Source organism: Arabidopsis lyrata (genome assembly GCF_000004255.2).
Source record: "Arabidopsis lyrata subsp. lyrata unplaced genomic scaffold ARALYscaffold_7, whole genome shotgun sequence".
NCBI classification, from domain to species: domain Eukaryota; kingdom Viridiplantae; phylum Streptophyta; class Magnoliopsida; order Brassicales; family Brassicaceae; genus Arabidopsis; species Arabidopsis lyrata.
Genome location: NW_003302549.1, coordinates 20,548,386 through 20,567,336, shown reverse-complemented (window position 1 = coordinate 20,567,336; position 18,951 = coordinate 20,548,386). Strand labels below are relative to the sequence as shown.

Sequence of the window (18,951 nt, the reverse complement as noted above, 5' to 3'; positions counted from 1 at the left end):
TCTATTTTTTTGGCTATGATTTTGTTGCTGATGGTTCTTGAGTAAGTTATCAAATCCCAAGTCTTTCTATGATCCATTAGTTCCTCGATTATTCTACTGATTTCTGCAGAGACCAGCTTACAAGGTCATGAGCAAGATAAGGCCAAAGATTTGGACCTTGGCTTTAGAAACTGCTGTCATAATGAGATTCTGAATTGATAAGTGACATTCTTTCCATTCTTCTGAAGCTACCTAATAAAGCTAGTGAGAAAGTGGATGAGATAACATAAAACAGAGCAAAAAAAGAGCACATAAAACCAAACCAAATTAAGAAGTTTATTTGTAGGTTTTGCTGTCAATGCGAAGTTACCTTAACAGAACACTCACCACTTGAACCATGTAGGTCTAGTTCAAGGTATTCAGTATTTCCAAAAGCTAACACTGATTACAAAATCTCGACGCAGATTAACCGCTGTGGATGCTTAACCGATTTGTCTAGCCAGTCTGTGAGATATGAAGATGGCTTTGAAGACAGGTACAGAGCATACTGATGAAACTTTTGATTGGTTTGTTGCACTGCTAACCACTTGCATGACTCTTCATAACAAAACCAAGTTAGTAAGTATTAGAGAATGTATATAGTTGATTTACCTTGGTTTACTCTCTTTTATAGTTCGGTTAGTATAGTGGTTTAGTTTCAATTGTATTTAACCTTGATTTGTATCTCATTTTACACTTGAATGAAGAAATTATCTTTTCCCAGATTCTTGTTTATCTTTCTTGTTCTTGTTCATGGGAAAAGTTGAAATGGTATCAGAGCCTAATCAAAATTCTTCATTCCACTTCCGCTGATCTTCATCGATTCATCAAAGGGATCGATCGTGTTCTTCGGATTTTAGTTCAGATTTGCGATTCAGATTTTTTTAAGAAATGCTGATGAAGTTTCTTGATGAGCTGAACCTGTAAAGATTAACATTCAAATAATGGGACTCTCTCTAACACGTATGCAGTAGATGGAAAGATGGACTCTCTCTAACAAGTATGTTGCTAAATCATATGGAGGCTTAGAGAAATGCTCACTATAGTTGAATCATTCATTGATGTTGATTAATGTTCACTAGCGATGAACCAATTTTTGCTCAAACAAGGTATTTGGAGAAGACATGGCGGTTTTGGCCGGTGATGCACTCCTTGCTTTGGCGTTTGAGCACATGACGGTTGCGTCGAGTGGGTTGGTCGCTCCCGAGAGGATGATTCATGGACAAAAGGGTTAGTAGCAGGGCAAGTAACTGACCTAAGCAGCGAAAGATTGAATCCACACGACGCTGGATTGGAGCGTCTAGAATTAATCCATCTCCACAAAACGGCGGCATTGTTGGAGGAAGCGGCTATTTTAGGGGTCATAATGGGAGATGGAACAGAGGAGGAGATCGAGAAGCTTAGAAAGTATGCGAGATGTATTAGGCTACTGTTTCAAGTGGTTGATGACATTCTTGACGTAACGGAATCTACTGAGGATTTGGGTAAGACTGTCGGAAAAGACTTAAGAGCAACCACAATGGTTAGAAATAAGTTTTGAGTTTCTTATAATTTAAATATTAATATTTTAATATAAAAATAAATAGACCACTAAAAATAAGACAAATGTACAAAAGGTCTCTAAAATGTTTAGAAACATTCCTTATATAAGGTATATTTCTTGTTCTCTCTCTTCTTTTTTTATTTTTTTAATATTTTAATGTTAAAGTACCTTGTAAAAAACCTCCATTGAGGTTGCTCTAATGGCCGGAAAGCTGACGTATCCAAGGCTAATAGGTTTGGAGAGATCGAGGGCAGTTGCAGAGAAACTGAACAGAGAAGCAGAGGAACAACTTCTAAGGTTTCATCGGAATAAGGCAGCGCCTCTGATGGCTCTTGCTAGCTACATTGCTCTGATATTTTGTATCAACAGATCATATCCTCAACGCATCTAATCTCCTAACACGTCCCTTTAGTTCGATCTCTGGTCTTTGCTTCTTGTGAACCATTTAAGTTGTGATCATCTCTCTGTGTGTTTTCAGGTTTGCATTTTACTATTGTGTTTTTTGAAACTTAATGTCATATTTCAACAAATACCATTACTTGCGAACTAAAATCGTGGCAGCAGCAAGAAGGGGTTTTGGGCCCAAAAAACCTAGCTAACGTGACGTTCAGAGTGATGTCTATCTTAAGAGACGAACCTCCGTATGTACACGGACCAAAACCACAGTCGACCCGATGTGGTTCTTGTTGCAGAACACGATTCATAAACTGTAAAAAAATTGAGAGAGACTAGATATTGAAATAGTAAGGAAGCTTAATAATAAACAATATAGAAACGACACGAGATTTAACGTGTTATCGTTGGTTCTTTTTCAAACTAACCCTCGGCTGCAACAAGAGTTTATAAGATCATTTTGAGAAGTACAAGATAGACTTAGAATTTCTACATAAATTCTAATTCATGTATCTAAGAACATGAACTATGATTAAACAAGTAAACTCATTCTATTCCCATTTAATCATTTATGCATTTTTTCTTGGAGAAGTATTTACTTTGTGCACCTCACACCAACAACAATTTCTTTCCAAGGTGATCTCTCACCAAACTCAAAAGCAACACAAGCTTCACACAAGTTATCACAACTCTGTTTTCTGGTTTCTCTGTTTTAACAGCAATCTTGTATTCTTGTGTATCTTTCCAATGAAGAACACGTCTTCTTCATTATAACAAACAAGACAACGTCTCTTTCCTTTTCTAATAAGGAATAACATAAATAACAATCACAACGTTAACGTTAGAGACGAAATCATTAAGCACAATTCCATGTATATGTAAAGAAACACATAATTCTTTAAACACACAAAATGACAAAAAGGCAAACAATAATATAGTTCCAAGATTTGACCAAAAAAATTTTTTATTCTACAAGTCAAAAAACCAATTATTAAAGAATCTAGTATAATTTCCAATAATAATATACTCCTTCTGTTTCATATTAAGTGTCGTTTAAGGTTTTTGCACACATATTACGAAAACAATTAAATTTTCTGTTTTACCCCTTATCTGTATACTATATCATTTTTCATTGGTCAATATATTAAATTAATTGGGATAAAAATGAAAATTTTACCAAATATATGCATTGAAAACACAAAACGACACTTATTTTAAAACAAAATTCAAAGTTTAAAACAATATTTAATATGAAACGGAGGGAGTACTATTCAACATAAACCATGTTACGTCGTAATTTGAAAGGAATTGAATGCACTTCGGAAAGAAAGAGAGATTGAATAGGTCACGTGACCGGTAAACTGAATAACATGATAGTTTGGATTTCCCACTAAATCAAATTAATAATTGTTCGTCTGACATTGTTCCCTACCATGTTTCCCGTCGTATCCAAAAAACCATAACCGAAGATAAGTTTTTATTTTTACACTATACTCCCTCCGTTTCGTTTTAGTTGTCGTTTAAGGTTTTTCACACAAATTAAGAAAAGCTTTTAATTTTCTGTTTTACCCTTTATTAATATATTTTATAAAAAATTTCATTGGCCAAAACATTAAAACAGTATGGTTAAAACTGGAATTTTCACCAAACATTTACATTGAAAACCTAAAACGACAACTATTATGAAACAAAATTTAAATCCTAAAACGACAATTAAACTGAAACGGAAGGAGTATTCATTAAACGTTTCCTGGTCGTTGACCACGTGAATCACGTGACGTAGCTTTCTTGTTTACTTTAAGGGGAAAAAGAACAGCAGAAATGAGAAAGCTTTTTGAAAAGAAAGAAACCTAAAAACAGAGTAACTTAAGTGAAACAGAATGGAAGCAGCAAAAACAGTTTTTGGGCTCGGAACTCTCTCTGACCTTCACCAACCTCCTATGTTTCTTAAGACCAGCCACTCTCTGTTTTCTCGCCCTTCTCTTTCTCTAAAACCCATGAAACCCAACTTTTTCTGCGTTAAGGCTAATACTAAGAGTTCGACTAGTGATGATCTTGAGAGTGGTCGTCCTTTGACCCACTTTGCTCCCACTTTTTGGGGAGATTACTTCCTCTCACTTTCCGTCGACGATTCCGTAAGTATTTGTATCCAGAGAACATGATTCTTTTTTACTTCTTCTCTTTTAAAGTAAAATGATTTTTTTTCTAAGTTGTTTCTAAGTTGTGGCAGAGAAAATGATTCGTAGTAGTAACAATATCTAAGTTATTTTAATTTTTTCATGCTTTTCAAAACAAAAGTCGCATTTATTTATTGTATATAATTTTACATTCATACAAAAAAAAAGGTAAAATGATTCTTGATCATATATTTGTTTATCTTCGTAGGAATTTGATAAAATAGAGAGAGAGATTGAATCGGTGATGAAGCCAAACGTGAGAGACAAGCTCATCTCTTCTCACAACAGTAACAAGGACAAGATTCGATTAATCCATTTGCTTATAAGCCTCGGTATCTCGCATTACATTGAGACCGAGATCGAGATGATCCTAAACCAGACTTTTAAAGAGTTGGACGGGATAATATCCGAGGAAGACGATTTGGAAACAATCTCTATCATGTTTGAGGTTTTTCGACTGTATCAACACAAGATTTCATGCGGTAACAATATAATTTTCCTTGAATCATCACATTCGAATCTATATATAACATGATAATTGGCTATATATATCTATCGGTTTCATTATAGATACCTTCGTAAGATTCAAAGGTAAAGATGGGAGGTTCAAGGAGAGTCTAGTCGCGGATGTTAGAGGAATGCTACAATTATACCAAGCAGCGCATCTTGGGACACCCTCTGAAGATATAATGGAGGAAGCAAAGAGTTTCACTAGGAACCAGTTGGAGTCTTTGGTAACGAGTACTACTATTCCTCCACATCTCTCATCACATATTCGTAACGCCTTGTACAGAGCTCGATATCATAACATGGAAATACTAGTCGCAAGAGAATACATCTCTTTCTATGACCAAGAAGAAGGTCATGACCTGACGCTTCTCAAGTTTGCAAAGCTCAACTTCAACTATTGCCGTTTGCTTTACATACAAGAGCTCAAAACACTCACCAAGTATGTGACCACCATATTATACTACACTCTTTTCTTTACTTTTTTAGATTAAGTGTTAGGATTTATGGTTTTGATTTTTATTATTCTGTTAATTTATTAAAAATCAAGACTATTTATAACTGATAAGGTTACATGTTCTTTCTATTAAGTCACCTCAAAATTATAGACACTGTTTTTGGTCTATCTCTAATAGATTTGTCATTTGTGGGTTTGTTAGATTCTTGTGCCGTGTGAGTGAAGGAACTCATAATGATTGACCTCTATGCGTGCGTCCTTGTAATATTTGAACCTTTTTTTTTTTGTTTCTTCTTTGCAGATGGTGGAAAGATCTAGATATCCCCACTAAGCTTCCTTACGTGAGGGATAGAATTGTGGAGTCCTATTTCCCTGCAGTGGGAATACATTTCGAGCCACGATTTTCACTTGGGAGAATTATAGCGGCTAAAATTATCATCGTCCTGGTTGCTTTGAACGACACCTGTGATTCATATGCAACTTTTCCCCAAGCTAAAAGTCTCATTGATTCTTTGCAAAGGTACTTTATGCATCCACTTATCGTTTATGCCTTGTGGATTTTATCTTTATTTTTATTATTTATGCCTTGTGGAATGTTTTTTTAAAAAAAAAAAAAAAACTAACTCTCCGTCATCATTTGTCGGAAAATCGATTTTTTGATACCCACAATTACCTAAATTATATCATTTTGTTAGAACATATCCCGAGTAGTGAAACATTTGAATCTCAAATTTGCATTTTATGTTTTGTGCAAAATAAAATTTTTTTAAAAAAAAAAAAACAATCATGCATACGTCTAAAATATCGACTACGTGGAATCTGGTGTACACTTACATGGATGTGTTTTATACGAGTTTGTGGAGAAATTGGCTTTTTCATACCTCCACAACTGCAATACGTTGAATTCATATCCGAACTATACTATGGCGCTAAAACATACACTAAATACTCAAAAATTTAAATTCCATACAAATTTATTTCATTCTTCTTTCTTGAGTTTGCAAGTAAATTTAATTTACTTGTGAAATATTTGTATTTTGTACCTAATATAACCAAATACCCAAAATATTTTTATGTTTTTCAGAGATTTGAATTAAACTTCAAGAATTTTGCTAGGATTGGATAGAATCGGGTACAAAATAATCCAAAAATATATAAATATATCGGGTATTCAGGTACTCGTTCGGATAATCTTCATTAACTGGTAATCCGTACGAGTATCCGGTATTTTTGGATATTCGGATATCTGCTTGGGGAAATATTTAGTAATCGAATACCCGTTCAATTACCCGTAATATCCGGACCCGAACCAATACTCACGGACAGACATGGACATGACCCAATAGGTAATTTAATTATACCCATAACTAACTCGAACCAATTTTTGGGTTGGCTCCGGTTCGGATTTTTAGATTCAGTTTTTTGCCCAAGCCTATTCCTCATTCGAGAAAAAGAAGAATATAGAACCATAAAAGGACGTTAAATTCATTCAATTAATAGAATACTACATTGTTTTAGCTTGTGATTTCGAGTGTTCGTCTTATTCTGAAACATGAAGTATATGTATGGAATTTAAAATTTTAATTATTTAAGGTATGTTTTAGCACAATAATATAGTTTATGTATGAATTTAATAGATTGCTTGTGGAGGTATGAACAAGCCAATTTCTCCACAAACTCGCATAAAACAAATCCACGTAGATGCATAAATGGATTCCACATAGTCGAGACTTAGGGCGTATATATGATTTTGTACAAAACATAAAGTGCATATATAAGATTCAAATATTTTATTATTTGAGGTATGTTCTAGCACAACGATATAGTTTATATGGTAATTTAACATAAGATATGGAAAAACTTATTTCTCTCGCTCTGTCTTATACTAAAAATAACTTTAATAAGATTTATATGAAATGGCAAAATTGGGCAGGTGGGATCTTGAAGGGATTGACGAACTACAAAGCTATTCGAGAATAGTCGTCCGATTAATATTGGAAACTATGGGAGAGATTTTTTTTTTGGTGAGTGAAACTATGGGAGAGATTGAAAGAGAAATGATGCCCCGAGGAAGATCTGCTTGTGTAAAACAGACGATAGAGGAGGTAAATAATATACCAAAAAATTATACATTAAGTGTTGTGGAAAGGGTAAGAAACATATTAAAATAAGTGCGTATTTCTAATATAATTAAGATTTTTTTTTTCAAATGAAATCCTTAGACTAAGAACCTAGGGAGATCGTACCTAGCATTATCAAAATGGGCAAGTGAAGGTCATGTGCCAACCTTTGATGAGTACATGGAGGTTGGGCTGGTCACCGCAGGGATGGATGATTTTGCTTTGTACAGCTTTATCGCGATGGAAGATTGTGATGAGAAACAATTGTACGAATGGTTCAACTCCAAGTCAAAAATATTCCAAGCTTTGTGCTATATGTATCGTGTAAACAACGACATCATCACCTACGAGGTATTATACCAAATAAAAGATTAAAGGAATAATTAAGACTAGGTCTTTGTGTATTCTTTTTCTTTGCTATGTGACGTTAGTCTTGCATACTTATAAACTATGGGTATATATATACAATGGGCAGAGAGAGATGAGCAAAGGAGAGGTGGTGAATGGGGTCAACTCTTACATGAATCAACACGGTGTTACTAAAGAAAAAGCGGTTGAAGAATTGAGTAAGATGGCTAGAGATAACTATAAGATAGTCATGGAGGAGTTGTTGACGACAACTGATGTGCCACGACAAGTTCTGGTGCGTTGCCTCAACATTGCACGCTTGATCGATGTGTTTTGCAAGGATGGTGTTGATGAATTCTCCAATTCGCATGGAAAGCTCAAAGATCTCATCACCTCTCTATTCATCTATCATATTCCTGTTTAACCATATATCACCATTTTTCAGTTATGCTTACTTAAACTCATCTTAAACCTGGTGTTTGTTTTTTTTTCAAAATATAATCAACGATTAAATTTCCAAATATGAATTATTGTCATCAATAATTTCTAGGAAAATATAAATTTCACTTCATTCATCAACGAATTCTGACGTATCCAATTACCAACAACTTCACTGCTTCAAATCTGGCCTCTTTTGGTCCACTAAGTAATTTTGGAACTTCTAATTTTGTGTTTATTCGTAATATTAGCAACTTGGTTAATATAACGTAGTTTGGTGTTTCTCCATTGAAATTCTTCATAAGTGAGACCTAGGACCAAATAACAGTAGAGGCCGGGCACATCTATTGATCAATAATGAAAATAGCATGTTTATGTCCTCAAAGTTTTAGGATTTATTATTATGATGTAATATTTGCATTTTGAATTAGATTTTAGAAAGTTTTTTCATTTCATGAAAATATTAAATATTTTTATAACACTTTGTTATTAACTAAAATTTACCTAGTTTGACACAAATTTAGAAAAAAAAAACTAGATTAACACCTAAATATTGTGGTTTACTAGAATAACACAAATTTTGTGTTCAAAGATTATTTTCAATTCTATTAAAATAAACTAATTAACATATAATAATTAAATTAAATAGAAAATTAGGAAAAAAATACCTAAATCTAAGTATTTTATTCTCATATCTTTTATTTTATATTTAAACTAGAAAACAAAAACGAAAACGAAAATATAATTTTTATTTTTTATTTTATATTTAAACTAGAAAACTAAAAAAAACACCTAAAAAATAGAAAAAAATAGAAAAAGAAAAAAAATACAAAACGAAAAAAAAAAAAATTGAAAAAATAACGAAAATGTTTTTAACCTAATCATATATTAACGAGGAGACAGACAAACAGCCACACATGAGTCATCTAATATAAATAAGTTTGTCGCGATAAGAATATGTATGTCGTTATCTTATTGTGAAGATTAAAATTTTATCTTCATCAATAAAATTGTCATCATACGACAGATTTTTTTATAACCTATCTGAAATCTTTCGTAATATAAAAAAATCTGTCGTAACATAAAATATTTCGGTTGCGAGTATATGTCATTCTAGCAATTTATTTTTTATATAACAAATCTGCTATTAGACTCCATGTTTTTGTTAAAAAAAATAACTATCATAACATAAAATAAATTTCCTATATTATGGCAGATTTTTATCGAAAATATAATTCTGACGCCAACGAAACAATAAATCTGCCACACAATTTTATAATATGTCAAAATTACAAAATTATGTGGTGTCATCATAAAATAAGTTTGTCGTGGGGAAAAAATCTGTTACAAATTAAATATCTGCCGTAACCTATTTTAAGTAAGTCTGTGGAAGAAAAAAAATCTTCCGTAAAAAATCTGTCGTAGACAAATAAGTCTGTCGTGGAGAATAAACCTATCACAACTAATCCAACAGACTTTTCAAATAATTTTTTTTTCCCAATATTTTTTCTCTATGTTTTTTTTGAATATATTTAATGGTCATGAAAATAACTCATTTTAACCCCCAAAATTTTTGAGACACTCTAGTAATTAAACTCATAATTTGGGTTAATCTACTAACTTTCAAATGTATTTTCATATTCTTTTCAAGCACAAAAATATTGGGTTCCGGTTTTGATTACGTCCGGTCTTTAGGAATCAGTTTCGCCATAATAAACGCAACAATCACTTTCAAATTTCTTCCAACTCTTTCTTTAATTAAACCCCATTTTCTGTGAACCAAAGATCCAAATTTTTCTCGAGTAAATTGACCATCCATCAATAGATGCTGGTACGTTAGCAAGATGCTCATAAGGTGATAGAATCAATGAGAGAGCTTGTGGAAAGAGGAATGGAAGTTGGGATTCTGAGGAGAGCTTTCAGAGATTTAGAAAGCATTGTGAAGAAACAATTGGAGTGGTATGTGATATTCGTTAAGGGTTTGCTTTGTGGGCTGTATGCAATCAAAGGCATGGGCATGGAAAGTATTAGTAATTAAGATCATGCGTGTTGTGGTGAGTACAAGTACAAACTGTACCAACTTGTGAGACTTGGACAAATTGATTTCTAAATCTAGTTTTATCATGTAGTTTTAGGTTGTTTTGGAGAAGGAAATGTTGTACCTAATTCTCAAAAAAATAATTCGCTCAAAGTTAGTTGTGCATTATCTTTCACTTATGCTTTCCTAAGACTCGCACATACCAAGCAACGGTTTGGTACAAAACAACAAATAAATCCCTAACTCAGTCTATATTCATCCATCAGATTCTGCATCCCCACCTGCACTGCTAACTACTACTCTGCTTGGTTACCACAAGGATGTCTCGGTAACCATTACTCGTCTTCTTGAATGAGCTGGTCCGGTCGAGCAAGTGATGTCTACGTTGTAGCTTACTCTTAGAGATTCTGTAAATAGGCACATTTATACAAGACACATCAAATTCTCTAGATGTTCATGGGCACGACTCTTCTAACTTTCATAGTCCAGAAGAAGAGCTGATGCGTGCGATATTATCATGGTATTCGTTTTCTGGATGGATCAACCATACAATCTAGCTTTTAAATCTAAAGTTTCACTATACATGTACAAGGTACAAACTGTAATGTTGAACAGGGCAAGATATCAACACAATGAAGATGGAATTTGCTTGATCTTGTAAAAGCTCCTCACTTGGACAAGCATCCAAAAGATTTTAGATGTTCAAGCATCAGTTTCTTAATGACAGTTACACACCAAAAGTCTTTGAATTTACACAGTTTCTCAATGAAAGTTTCCAACTTGAGGAATGCAACTTGACAACAATGTCATTTCAGCAAAAGCAACACATAAAACCAAATAAAATTAAGAACTGTGGAAACAGTCACACTCACACATATGCAATGGCTTCATCTTCCTAACATGAAACTGGAGACTATCCCTGGATTCAGGAGCCTCCTCCAAATTCCAAGCCTGTCCATCCATTATTCCTGTTCATATCTCAGAAACTCAGTGGCAGCTTTCGGCAGGTTGGGGCATCTTTCGACAACAAATTGTCTCAGGTTTGGAAGAGCTGGAGGATTCGAGCAAATTCTCTTCAGTGCATACAAATTAGTTACTTCAAGGGATTCTAGCTTCCCCAATGGAACCAAAATATCTGGACACACATTGCTAATATATATTCCCTGCTCCCAATTTATTATTTCTTCTATGCATGATGAATCCGATACAGTTAGGTACCTGAGATTTTGAGCGAACAACAGCCAGGTCAAGTTTTTTGAACCTTCCAAACTGTATACAGAAACAGTGGAGAGGTGCTTGAAGCCTAGAGAACTTGTACATAGAAGCTCTTCTCTTTCTTTGTTTTCCCAATCTATATTTATCTCTAAGATTTTGGAGTTCTGAACAGCCAGGCGTCGAAGACCACCCAAAGCTACCGTGTTTAATATTACAACCTCTTCAAACATATTCCGTAGACATAAACCTCGAATACTACTCGCCAGTCCTTCTACTCCTTGGATACTTTCCAAAATCGAAGCATCCTCTACGTTTGCTGTTAAAATCTTTAAGTCCTGTAAAAGTTGTAGCTCTTCCATTAATCTTGTATCAATACCAACACGGGAATGAAATAGTTTCAACACTTGAAGATTTGGTAAGCTTGTTCCTATCCCAGCAATGCTTTCAAGTCCAAAAGTAAACTCCAGATCCAACCTTATTAGTTTACTCAACCCCTTCAAACCAACTGGTAACGATTTTATCCATGTGGATGATAAATTGAGGTATTGCAAGGAACTCAGGCAGGAAATTTCTTCTCGCAATCCATAAAGACTATGGTTCTTCGAAAGATCCAAGACAACAAGGACTGGCATAAAACGAAAGGATTCACCAGAAATATCCACCAAACTGTTATTACGGAGTAGTAGGGTCAAAAGATTGGGGCAGTTAGGACAGCAAGATATCTCTGCAATCTGATTACTCATCAACGAGATCCTTCTCACAATTTCCCAGTTGATGTCCTTTGGTATATTGCATAACTGCGCGCCAGATTTGACACAAAGCTTTTTTTCCTGTTTTCCAAAGTTAGAAGATATCCAAAGGGCCATTTCGCGTAAAACATCATGCATTTTCACCATCGTTGTAAATTGACCATCCATCAATAGATGTGCACGAATTAACGAACCAATAATAGCATGACCTTGGTTGTTACTTCCATCTTCATCTATGTTTCCATTTATAAATCCTTCGCAGATCCAATATTCTATCAATTCCTCCTTCTTTAATTCATAATCTTCCGGAAACAAAGAACAATATAGAAAGCACAATTTGACTTTTTCATCCCCTAAACCATCATAACTGAACTTCAAAATGGAAAGAATCTTTTCTTCCATACCCGGAAACTCGTGGCTAGACGAGTTGAGAACATTAATCGCATGACGCCACTCGTGGACATCCTCTTTACATGCCATGGCTTTGCCAATAACATTGAGTGCAAGGGGTAAGCCACAACATTTCTCAGCCACTTTTCTTGCTAGTGTGGGAATATCCTGATGACACTTTAATGGGGTTTCTCCAACTATATTTCGAAACAGTACCCATGCCTCATCCCGTGACAAACATTCAACTTTCATTTCATCATCGGCTTTCATGTCTTTGCAAACTTCCTTTGAACGAGTGGTGAAAACGATCTTTGATCCATTATCTCGAGTTGGAGGTGGAACTCCTATCTCGTTCAGATCTACCTCGCTCCATAAATCGTCTAATAACAGCACAAATTTCTTTCTAGTAAGGATATTGTATATGGAAGAGGCTTTCTCCTTTTCTGTTTCTTGTTTCCATTCCTTGTCAAGACGTAATCTTCCCAGAATCTGATTCTGAATGCCTCCATTTTGCAAATCTTTAGAGACCACGACCCATATCACAACATCAAATCCATCCACCATTTGAACAAATTTGTTGTTGATAAGAGCTAGGAGGGTGGTTTTGCCAACTCCCCCCATACCATAAAGACCGAAAGTTGTTCGTTCACTGTTGATGAGGCTGTTCCATGCCTTTTCAAGTATTGAATCCAAACCAATTGTGGTTTGGATTTGTTTCTTCTCCACCTTTGCTGCAGGAACTTTCTCCGCCACCACTTCAAAAACTCCTTTAGATAGAAGTTCTTTAACTTCTTTCAACTTCTTCGATACTTTCTTACCATACTCGCAGCTTGATATGCACTTGCTAGAACAGTATCCAAAAAGACACAATCTCTTAGTTTCAGCTGATTTCTCCTTAAGCAAATCATTGACCTGAGACCCAATATCTTCTACCCTTGAAAACCATCCTTGGACTTGAGCAAGCCTTTGCAAACCTTGATCTTCTTCTATGGAAACTCTTCTTAACAGATCATCACGCCTCTCGTCAAGCTCTTGCATAGTTTTCTGCAGAGCATCAAGATTAGCCTCCATCAAATGAATGTAATTTCCATCACCAAACAAGCAGCCGCAGGTGCGGCTCAGTGTTTGATCACAGGCTATCTGTAGTGATACACATCCTCCCATCTTGCTCAAATTTTCAGAAACCAAACAATATTCACTGCAAAGAGGAATACAATCATACGGTCATACCTATAGATGATAAAATAATAAGTCAAAGACTGCAATAATTCAGAAACTGCTGAACAAGTTTCATTTCCACAAAATATCATTGATTATAAATAAACAAAGAGTGCAATAATTCAGGAAGTTGCAGAAGAAGTTTCATTTCCACAAAATAAAAATATGAAGAGCACACATCTCTATCAACTATGATGACTATTCCGATTAAATCAATCATTCCCTAACCGAACTATACGGAGAAACTGAACAAGAATTCAATTGAACAGAAAACGAATCGATCAAAAAAACTGCGGGTAAATCAAACAGTTGACAGTCAGCTAATGAACACAACTAATATACATGAATATCAAAAATGACAAAGCTTGTCTACAAGAAAACCCCAAAAATTTCTCAACACCCATGTAAATGTCTAGATCTTGACTAAAGAGCATGCAAGAGCTATAAATCCTAATAAATTATACACAGTTGACATCTGAAAATTGCTTGTATCATTTCTGATACCCAAAATACCATACATAATCAAGCAACACTAGGATGACATTTTCCCAGGAAAATAGCTATACGTGTAATATAATCGATAGAACAAAGAAGAGGAGACAAAACCGCAGATTTCCAAAAATCAAGTCACATATTAGATCCCGAGAAAAGTACTATTAAGTCCTAAGGACATACTAAAACAGTAAACAGAAGAGATTCATCTTCAATTTTTGCCTGTTGACCCTAAAATTAAGTTCATTAGGAACCACTAAATCTAAATAAATCCCAGCACGAGACACAGGCTAGTTTGCCACTGAACCGAAAATTTTAATCACGCCTGCCATTTTGGAGTCTGTATGCCACTAATAATGTGTTATTTCGATTTTACCCTTAATAAAGCTTTATAAATTATTTAATTTTTTAAAAACAAAAAAAGAAAAAGCAATAAAACAAAATTCGATTTTCTCGACATCGGCTCTCCATCGAGAGCTCCTTCTCCTCTTCTGCTTGATTTAGCTCCGAGCGCTTCTCCCCAAACCAGCTCAGCTCGCCTCGTCCATATCACCGGCCGTTGCCTCCTTCGGCGTTGCGTCCGTCTTTCAGTTAGGTTGTAAGAGCTCCGGACACGAGAGAAGACCGGTCAGATCTAACTAGAAGAAGAATAACAACGCGACGAGCAAAGTCGTTTCTGTTTCGCTTTGAGTACTCTCTCGACGGATTGAGGGTATGGTTTAGCTAAATTTCGTGATCTTTTTAGCATAGTTATTGATTTTTTTGTGTAATTTGATCTCTTATTGCGTTGTTGGATCACGGGTTTGGATTCTTCGTGATATCATGCAAGTTTTGTGAAATGAACTCAGTTTTTGTTATTGTTATTGTTGTTTGATTCTGCGTCAATCAAAAGGGAAGAACCATGGTGATCCGGAGTGATCCAGGAAGATTCATTGTGGAAACAAGAACAAAGTGAATAGAATGGACAAGTAAGGAACATTGTTTTTGTAGCTGCGCCTATTAAGTTCCCAAGTGCTTTGTTTGGGATGTTTTATATCTTCTCTGTTCTTATGATATTTGATTCGGTTGTTCCTGCTGCTGTAAGGAATATCTTTCTGTCAGAGATATTTCGGCTGCTTAATTCCGGTGTCAAAATCTGTTACATTGTAGGTATATATTCTCACTCAACACGCGATCGATGAACTTAATCTTCACTTACAAGTCAAAACTTGGTTTATATACTCTTGTTCTTTGGTAGCTTTTGTGGTAATTTGGTCTAATTGCTCTGTTCTGTATTATATTCGAAGCTCATCTGATGTCAATGTTGAATTAAATGTTTGTATAGCCGGTGGATGGTTGGCGTCTCTTTGTGTAGCAGGGTTCACAGCTATTGTAGTGAGAAAAATGGTGAAAACCAAGTAACGTTGGTTAGATAGAGAGACTAGATTAGGTTATTATATTATTGCTAACGACGTTGTACTTTGGGTATTTTAATTTCAAAGTAAATATATGATATTGTGGAAGATAAATGATTATTACAGCTTGGTTCAACTAGATACAACTAAGAACATATTTGTATACGTATGTGTACTTGAATTTGTACAACTTGCTTTGACTAGGTACAACTAAAAACATATTTGTATATGTATGTATTCGTCGTATATGTACAACTAGGTTCGACTGAGTACAACTAAGACCATAAATGTATACGTATTTCTTCTATACAACAAATATGAAAACGATAAATTAGAGTTAATAACGATCCCAAAAACATCTTGAACTATAAACAAACAATTTTAAATAATTAAAACTCGAATTTATCATTTTCCTAATCTATACTATTAGTTCACTAGTTCAATTAAGTTCATTGTATTATAAATTTTATTAAATTATAAATTAAGATTTATATAAGAAATTCCGAAAAACATCTTCAAATATAAATAAACTATTTTAAATCAATACAACGAGAATTTCACAATTTTGTAACAAATTTTTTTTTATTTTCACATAACACACTTCTTCCAATATAAGGAAGACTTAGTAAGTGATCACTACATATGAATCAAAAGAGGTGAAAATCAAGTTTTTCTGAACATGTTATTATGAAAACCTCCTAAATGATAATTAATAGTGTAACATCATGTGTCCAACTATAAATGACTAATTTTCCTTAAAGTTCAACTAGAAATACACAAAAATCGCTAAAGTCCAACTATGAATATGAGAGTACAACTGGACAACTAGGTACAACTATTTTTAAAACAAAACAATTTTTTTTTAATATCATGCTGTCTTTGGCCCACTTTACCATGTGTGATGATTTAAAATTAATATCCTGCCGTCAAAAATCATGCTTACGTGGATCATATTTAATATATTTTTTTTTTACTTCGTTTAAATTTATTTTAATTCTTTTTTAAAAAAAAAAAGGTTATTTTGAATTGTCTCAGTTGTACCTAAGTGATCTAGTTGTACTTTCTTATAAGTAACCCATACACATAGTTGTACCTAAATAGACTAGTTGTACCTACGAAACCAATTGAACATAAATATAATCTAAATATTTTTTTCTTTTTACTTTTTTTCATCATAGTTTACCCAGTTAAACCGAATAATTACATCTCAGTTGTACCTAGTATTTCCAGTTGTACCAAAATACCACCAAAGTACATAGACAAAAGATCCACTTTACCATACACAAACAAAAGGTCCAATTTTTTTACACGTAGTTATATCCAAATTTATCAGTTGCACCAAAAACAAAAAAAAAACTATCCGAACAATCAAATAGTATAGTTGCAACTATTTAATCTTCTGCTCATTATAGCTCCAAAGTAGATAAATTTCCATGCTTTCTCATAGTTGTTGCTTCAAAGTAAACTCTTTTTTTTCGTTATTGGCTAAGATTCCCAATACAACGAATATATGGAAGTGCCTATACAAATAAACAAGGACAAAATACACAAATAATCACCAATCTGGTTTCTTGAAAACTCAAACTTGTTCATTTTACTTTGGAAGTCAAGAAATCAAAACTTGTTCATTTTATCCTCTAGATCAAAGCAATGTCAGAGTAAAGCAAAACCCTTGAAGTCTGAAAGCAAATTGAATCATTTTAGTCACAATCTCTTCAGAACAACTATCAAGATAGTTTTAAAGAAAAGAAAATAGGTACAAAGCATCAAGACCAAATAGAAATCCATATCCTTAAAGCTTAATTTTTAGCTTTAGGCTTTACCTTTAGAGACCTATAATAGGAAATACTAATGCTAAATCAACGCTTACAATAATTACAATAATGAGAATGGTCCATCGGCGGAGTTCCACTATTGTAGCAAAACACAAAATGTGTTAAACAAATTACTAAAAAAAAAACCTTTGTTTCACAAATTTGCATCACAGGCGATAAGAAGAAGAAGATACATATACCTGCACTTCATGTATAAGCAACCCTGAGACTTCTCAAGAAGGACATCTTTTCCATTTCTTTTTCTTTGCCATCGTCGCGAGCAAAATATCATCTCTTCCTCTTTCGTTCTCCGCTAGCTTCTGAAACTCCTCGCAAGTTATCTCTGGATGCCACTTAGTCCCACACTCTACACACACCATTCTATGGCAATGAGGACACTCTGAATCTTTCATCTTCACTTCACTCTCGTCAATGAAAAGCAAAGCAGAGCAATCCTTATAAGGACAGTAGAATTTCTTTGAACGCATCAATACTTCTTCAGAAAGAGCATCACCCCACTGATCAAAAACCTCTCTGGCCAAGATCTGACGACACTTATCTAGCTCGAGCCGACCAGAGCTCTCGCAACCAGAGACAAGACACTTGATTGAGAGGATGTTGTCTTGTAATTTTGCAGCTATATATTTAGAGACACAATCGTTGCAGTAGAAGTGAGAGCAGTCCTCTGATGTCGCGACGGCGGAAACTGAGGAGGAGCCGGCGGGATCGTAGAATAGAGAGGCGAAAACTGAGTGAACTTGTTATCATCGGATACGATCGCAAACTTGAGAATCTCAATTTTGAACGGAGAAACGTGACGGCTCTCCGGTAAAGATTTAGAAGAGAGAGTGAGACATATGTGAGAGAGAGATGAATAATAAAGAAGTGGAGAAGAGACGATAGATCTGGCGAAATAGAGAGAAGAGGAAGCGGAGAGAGCGAGTGTGGATATGGAAGAGGAGGAGACGAGAAGGAGCGGTGGTTTTTTTTTTTAGAATAATTGGAGATTGATTGGGAGTGTTTGGTTGTGGAGATAGTAAATTTGAGGTAGGATTTTGTAATTGTTGACCTTTTGAAAGGGTTTTTAGACATTTCCTTCGCTTTTGATTGAAAAAAAAATGTTAAATGAAATTAGAAATTAGAGGGTGGCATTCCAGCATTTTTTTCCTCAGATAGTGGCTTTCTAGCCATTGATTCTCCCAGCACCGATGTGGGTAAAAGCCAAACGCAAATGTCACTTTTAATTTGACACCCAATTATAGAACCGGACCCCACATACAATACCAAACGGCTCCAATTTACAGAACCGGTTTCTTGGTTCGGTTCGGGTAAAACCCAAGAACCAAATGTTACCTACTAAAAACCTAAACTATACAAAACATTATTCACGGTTCTCGTTTCAGTTCGGATTCAAGTGGTTTTGATTATGTTGTTCTGGTTTTGACGTTTTGTAGGGGTATTTTCGATTTTTTCGGTTAAATCAGGTAGTTTGATTACTTTTGGTTACAAAATAACCATTCAAAACCGAATATGTTGGAGCCGAATGGGTTTTATTCAGTTCAAATTTTTAAGTACTAATATAGGAACCAAACCAAATTTTAGTTTTGTTTTTATATGGTTACCAAATTTTCAGGCTCGAA

General features: G+C 34.5%; 2 protein-coding genes, 1 long non-coding RNA gene and 2 pseudogenes across 4 annotated transcripts; 3 read left to right on the top strand and 2 right to left on the bottom strand.

The window, feature by feature from the left end:
- The first annotated feature begins 1,118 nt into the window (after positions 1-1,118).
- LOC9306622 lies at positions 1,119-1,952 on the top strand (annotated as a pseudogene).
- A 1,882-nt stretch (positions 1,953-3,834) lies between these two features.
- LOC9304603 (terpenoid synthase 30) lies at positions 3,835-8,046 on the top strand. The gene is made up of 7 exons (XM_002870504.2): positions 3,835-4,089; positions 4,340-4,613; positions 4,702-5,080; positions 5,397-5,615; positions 7,029-7,200; positions 7,318-7,566; positions 7,691-8,046. Exons 1-7 carry the CDS (start codon positions 3,835-3,837, stop codon positions 7,985-7,987), a joined length of 1,845 nt encoding a protein of 614 aa, XP_002870550.1. The 3' UTR covers positions 7,988-8,046.
- A 2,626-nt stretch (positions 8,047-10,672) lies between these two features.
- LOC9304602 (probable disease resistance protein At1g15890) lies at positions 10,673-14,366 on the bottom strand. The gene has a single exon (XM_002868484.2). The coding sequence runs from the start codon at positions 13,555-13,557 to the stop codon at positions 11,002-11,004; it is 2,556 nt and encodes an 851-aa protein (XP_002868530.1). The 5' UTR covers positions 13,558-14,366; the 3' UTR covers positions 10,673-11,001.
- A 182-nt stretch (positions 14,367-14,548) lies between these two features.
- Positions 14,549-15,654, top strand: LOC110226654. Of its 2 annotated transcripts, XR_002330596.1 has the most exons (3): positions 14,549-14,815; positions 14,996-15,252; positions 15,428-15,654. It is a non-coding gene; the product is annotated as an uncharacterized LOC110226654 (long non-coding RNA). The 2 variants fall into 2 exon arrangements; XR_002330595.1 differs by having other exon boundaries at positions 14,996-15,636.
- Positions 15,655-17,272: 1,618 nt separating this feature from the next.
- On the bottom strand, positions 17,273-18,072 carry LOC9306621 (annotated as a pseudogene).
- Between the last annotated feature and the right edge of the window lie 879 nt (positions 18,073-18,951).

Bases quoted from the DNA above. Each gene is read 5' to 3' on its own strand.
- LOC9304602 (XM_002868484.2), bottom strand. From the start codon at position 13,557: ATGGGAGGATGTGTATCACTACAGATAGCCTGTGATCAAACACTGAGC.
- LOC9304603 (XM_002870504.2), top strand. From the start codon at position 3,835: ATGGAAGCAGCAAAAACAGTTTTTGGGCTCGGAACTCTCTCTGACCTT. The intron at 4,614-4,701 runs GTAACAATATAA...GTTTCATTATAG, and splicing joins TCAACACAAGATTTCATGCG to ATACCTTCGTAAGATTCAAA. The intron at 5,081-5,396 runs GTATGTGACCAC...TCTTCTTTGCAG, and splicing joins GAGCTCAAAACACTCACCAA to ATGGTGGAAAGATCTAGATA.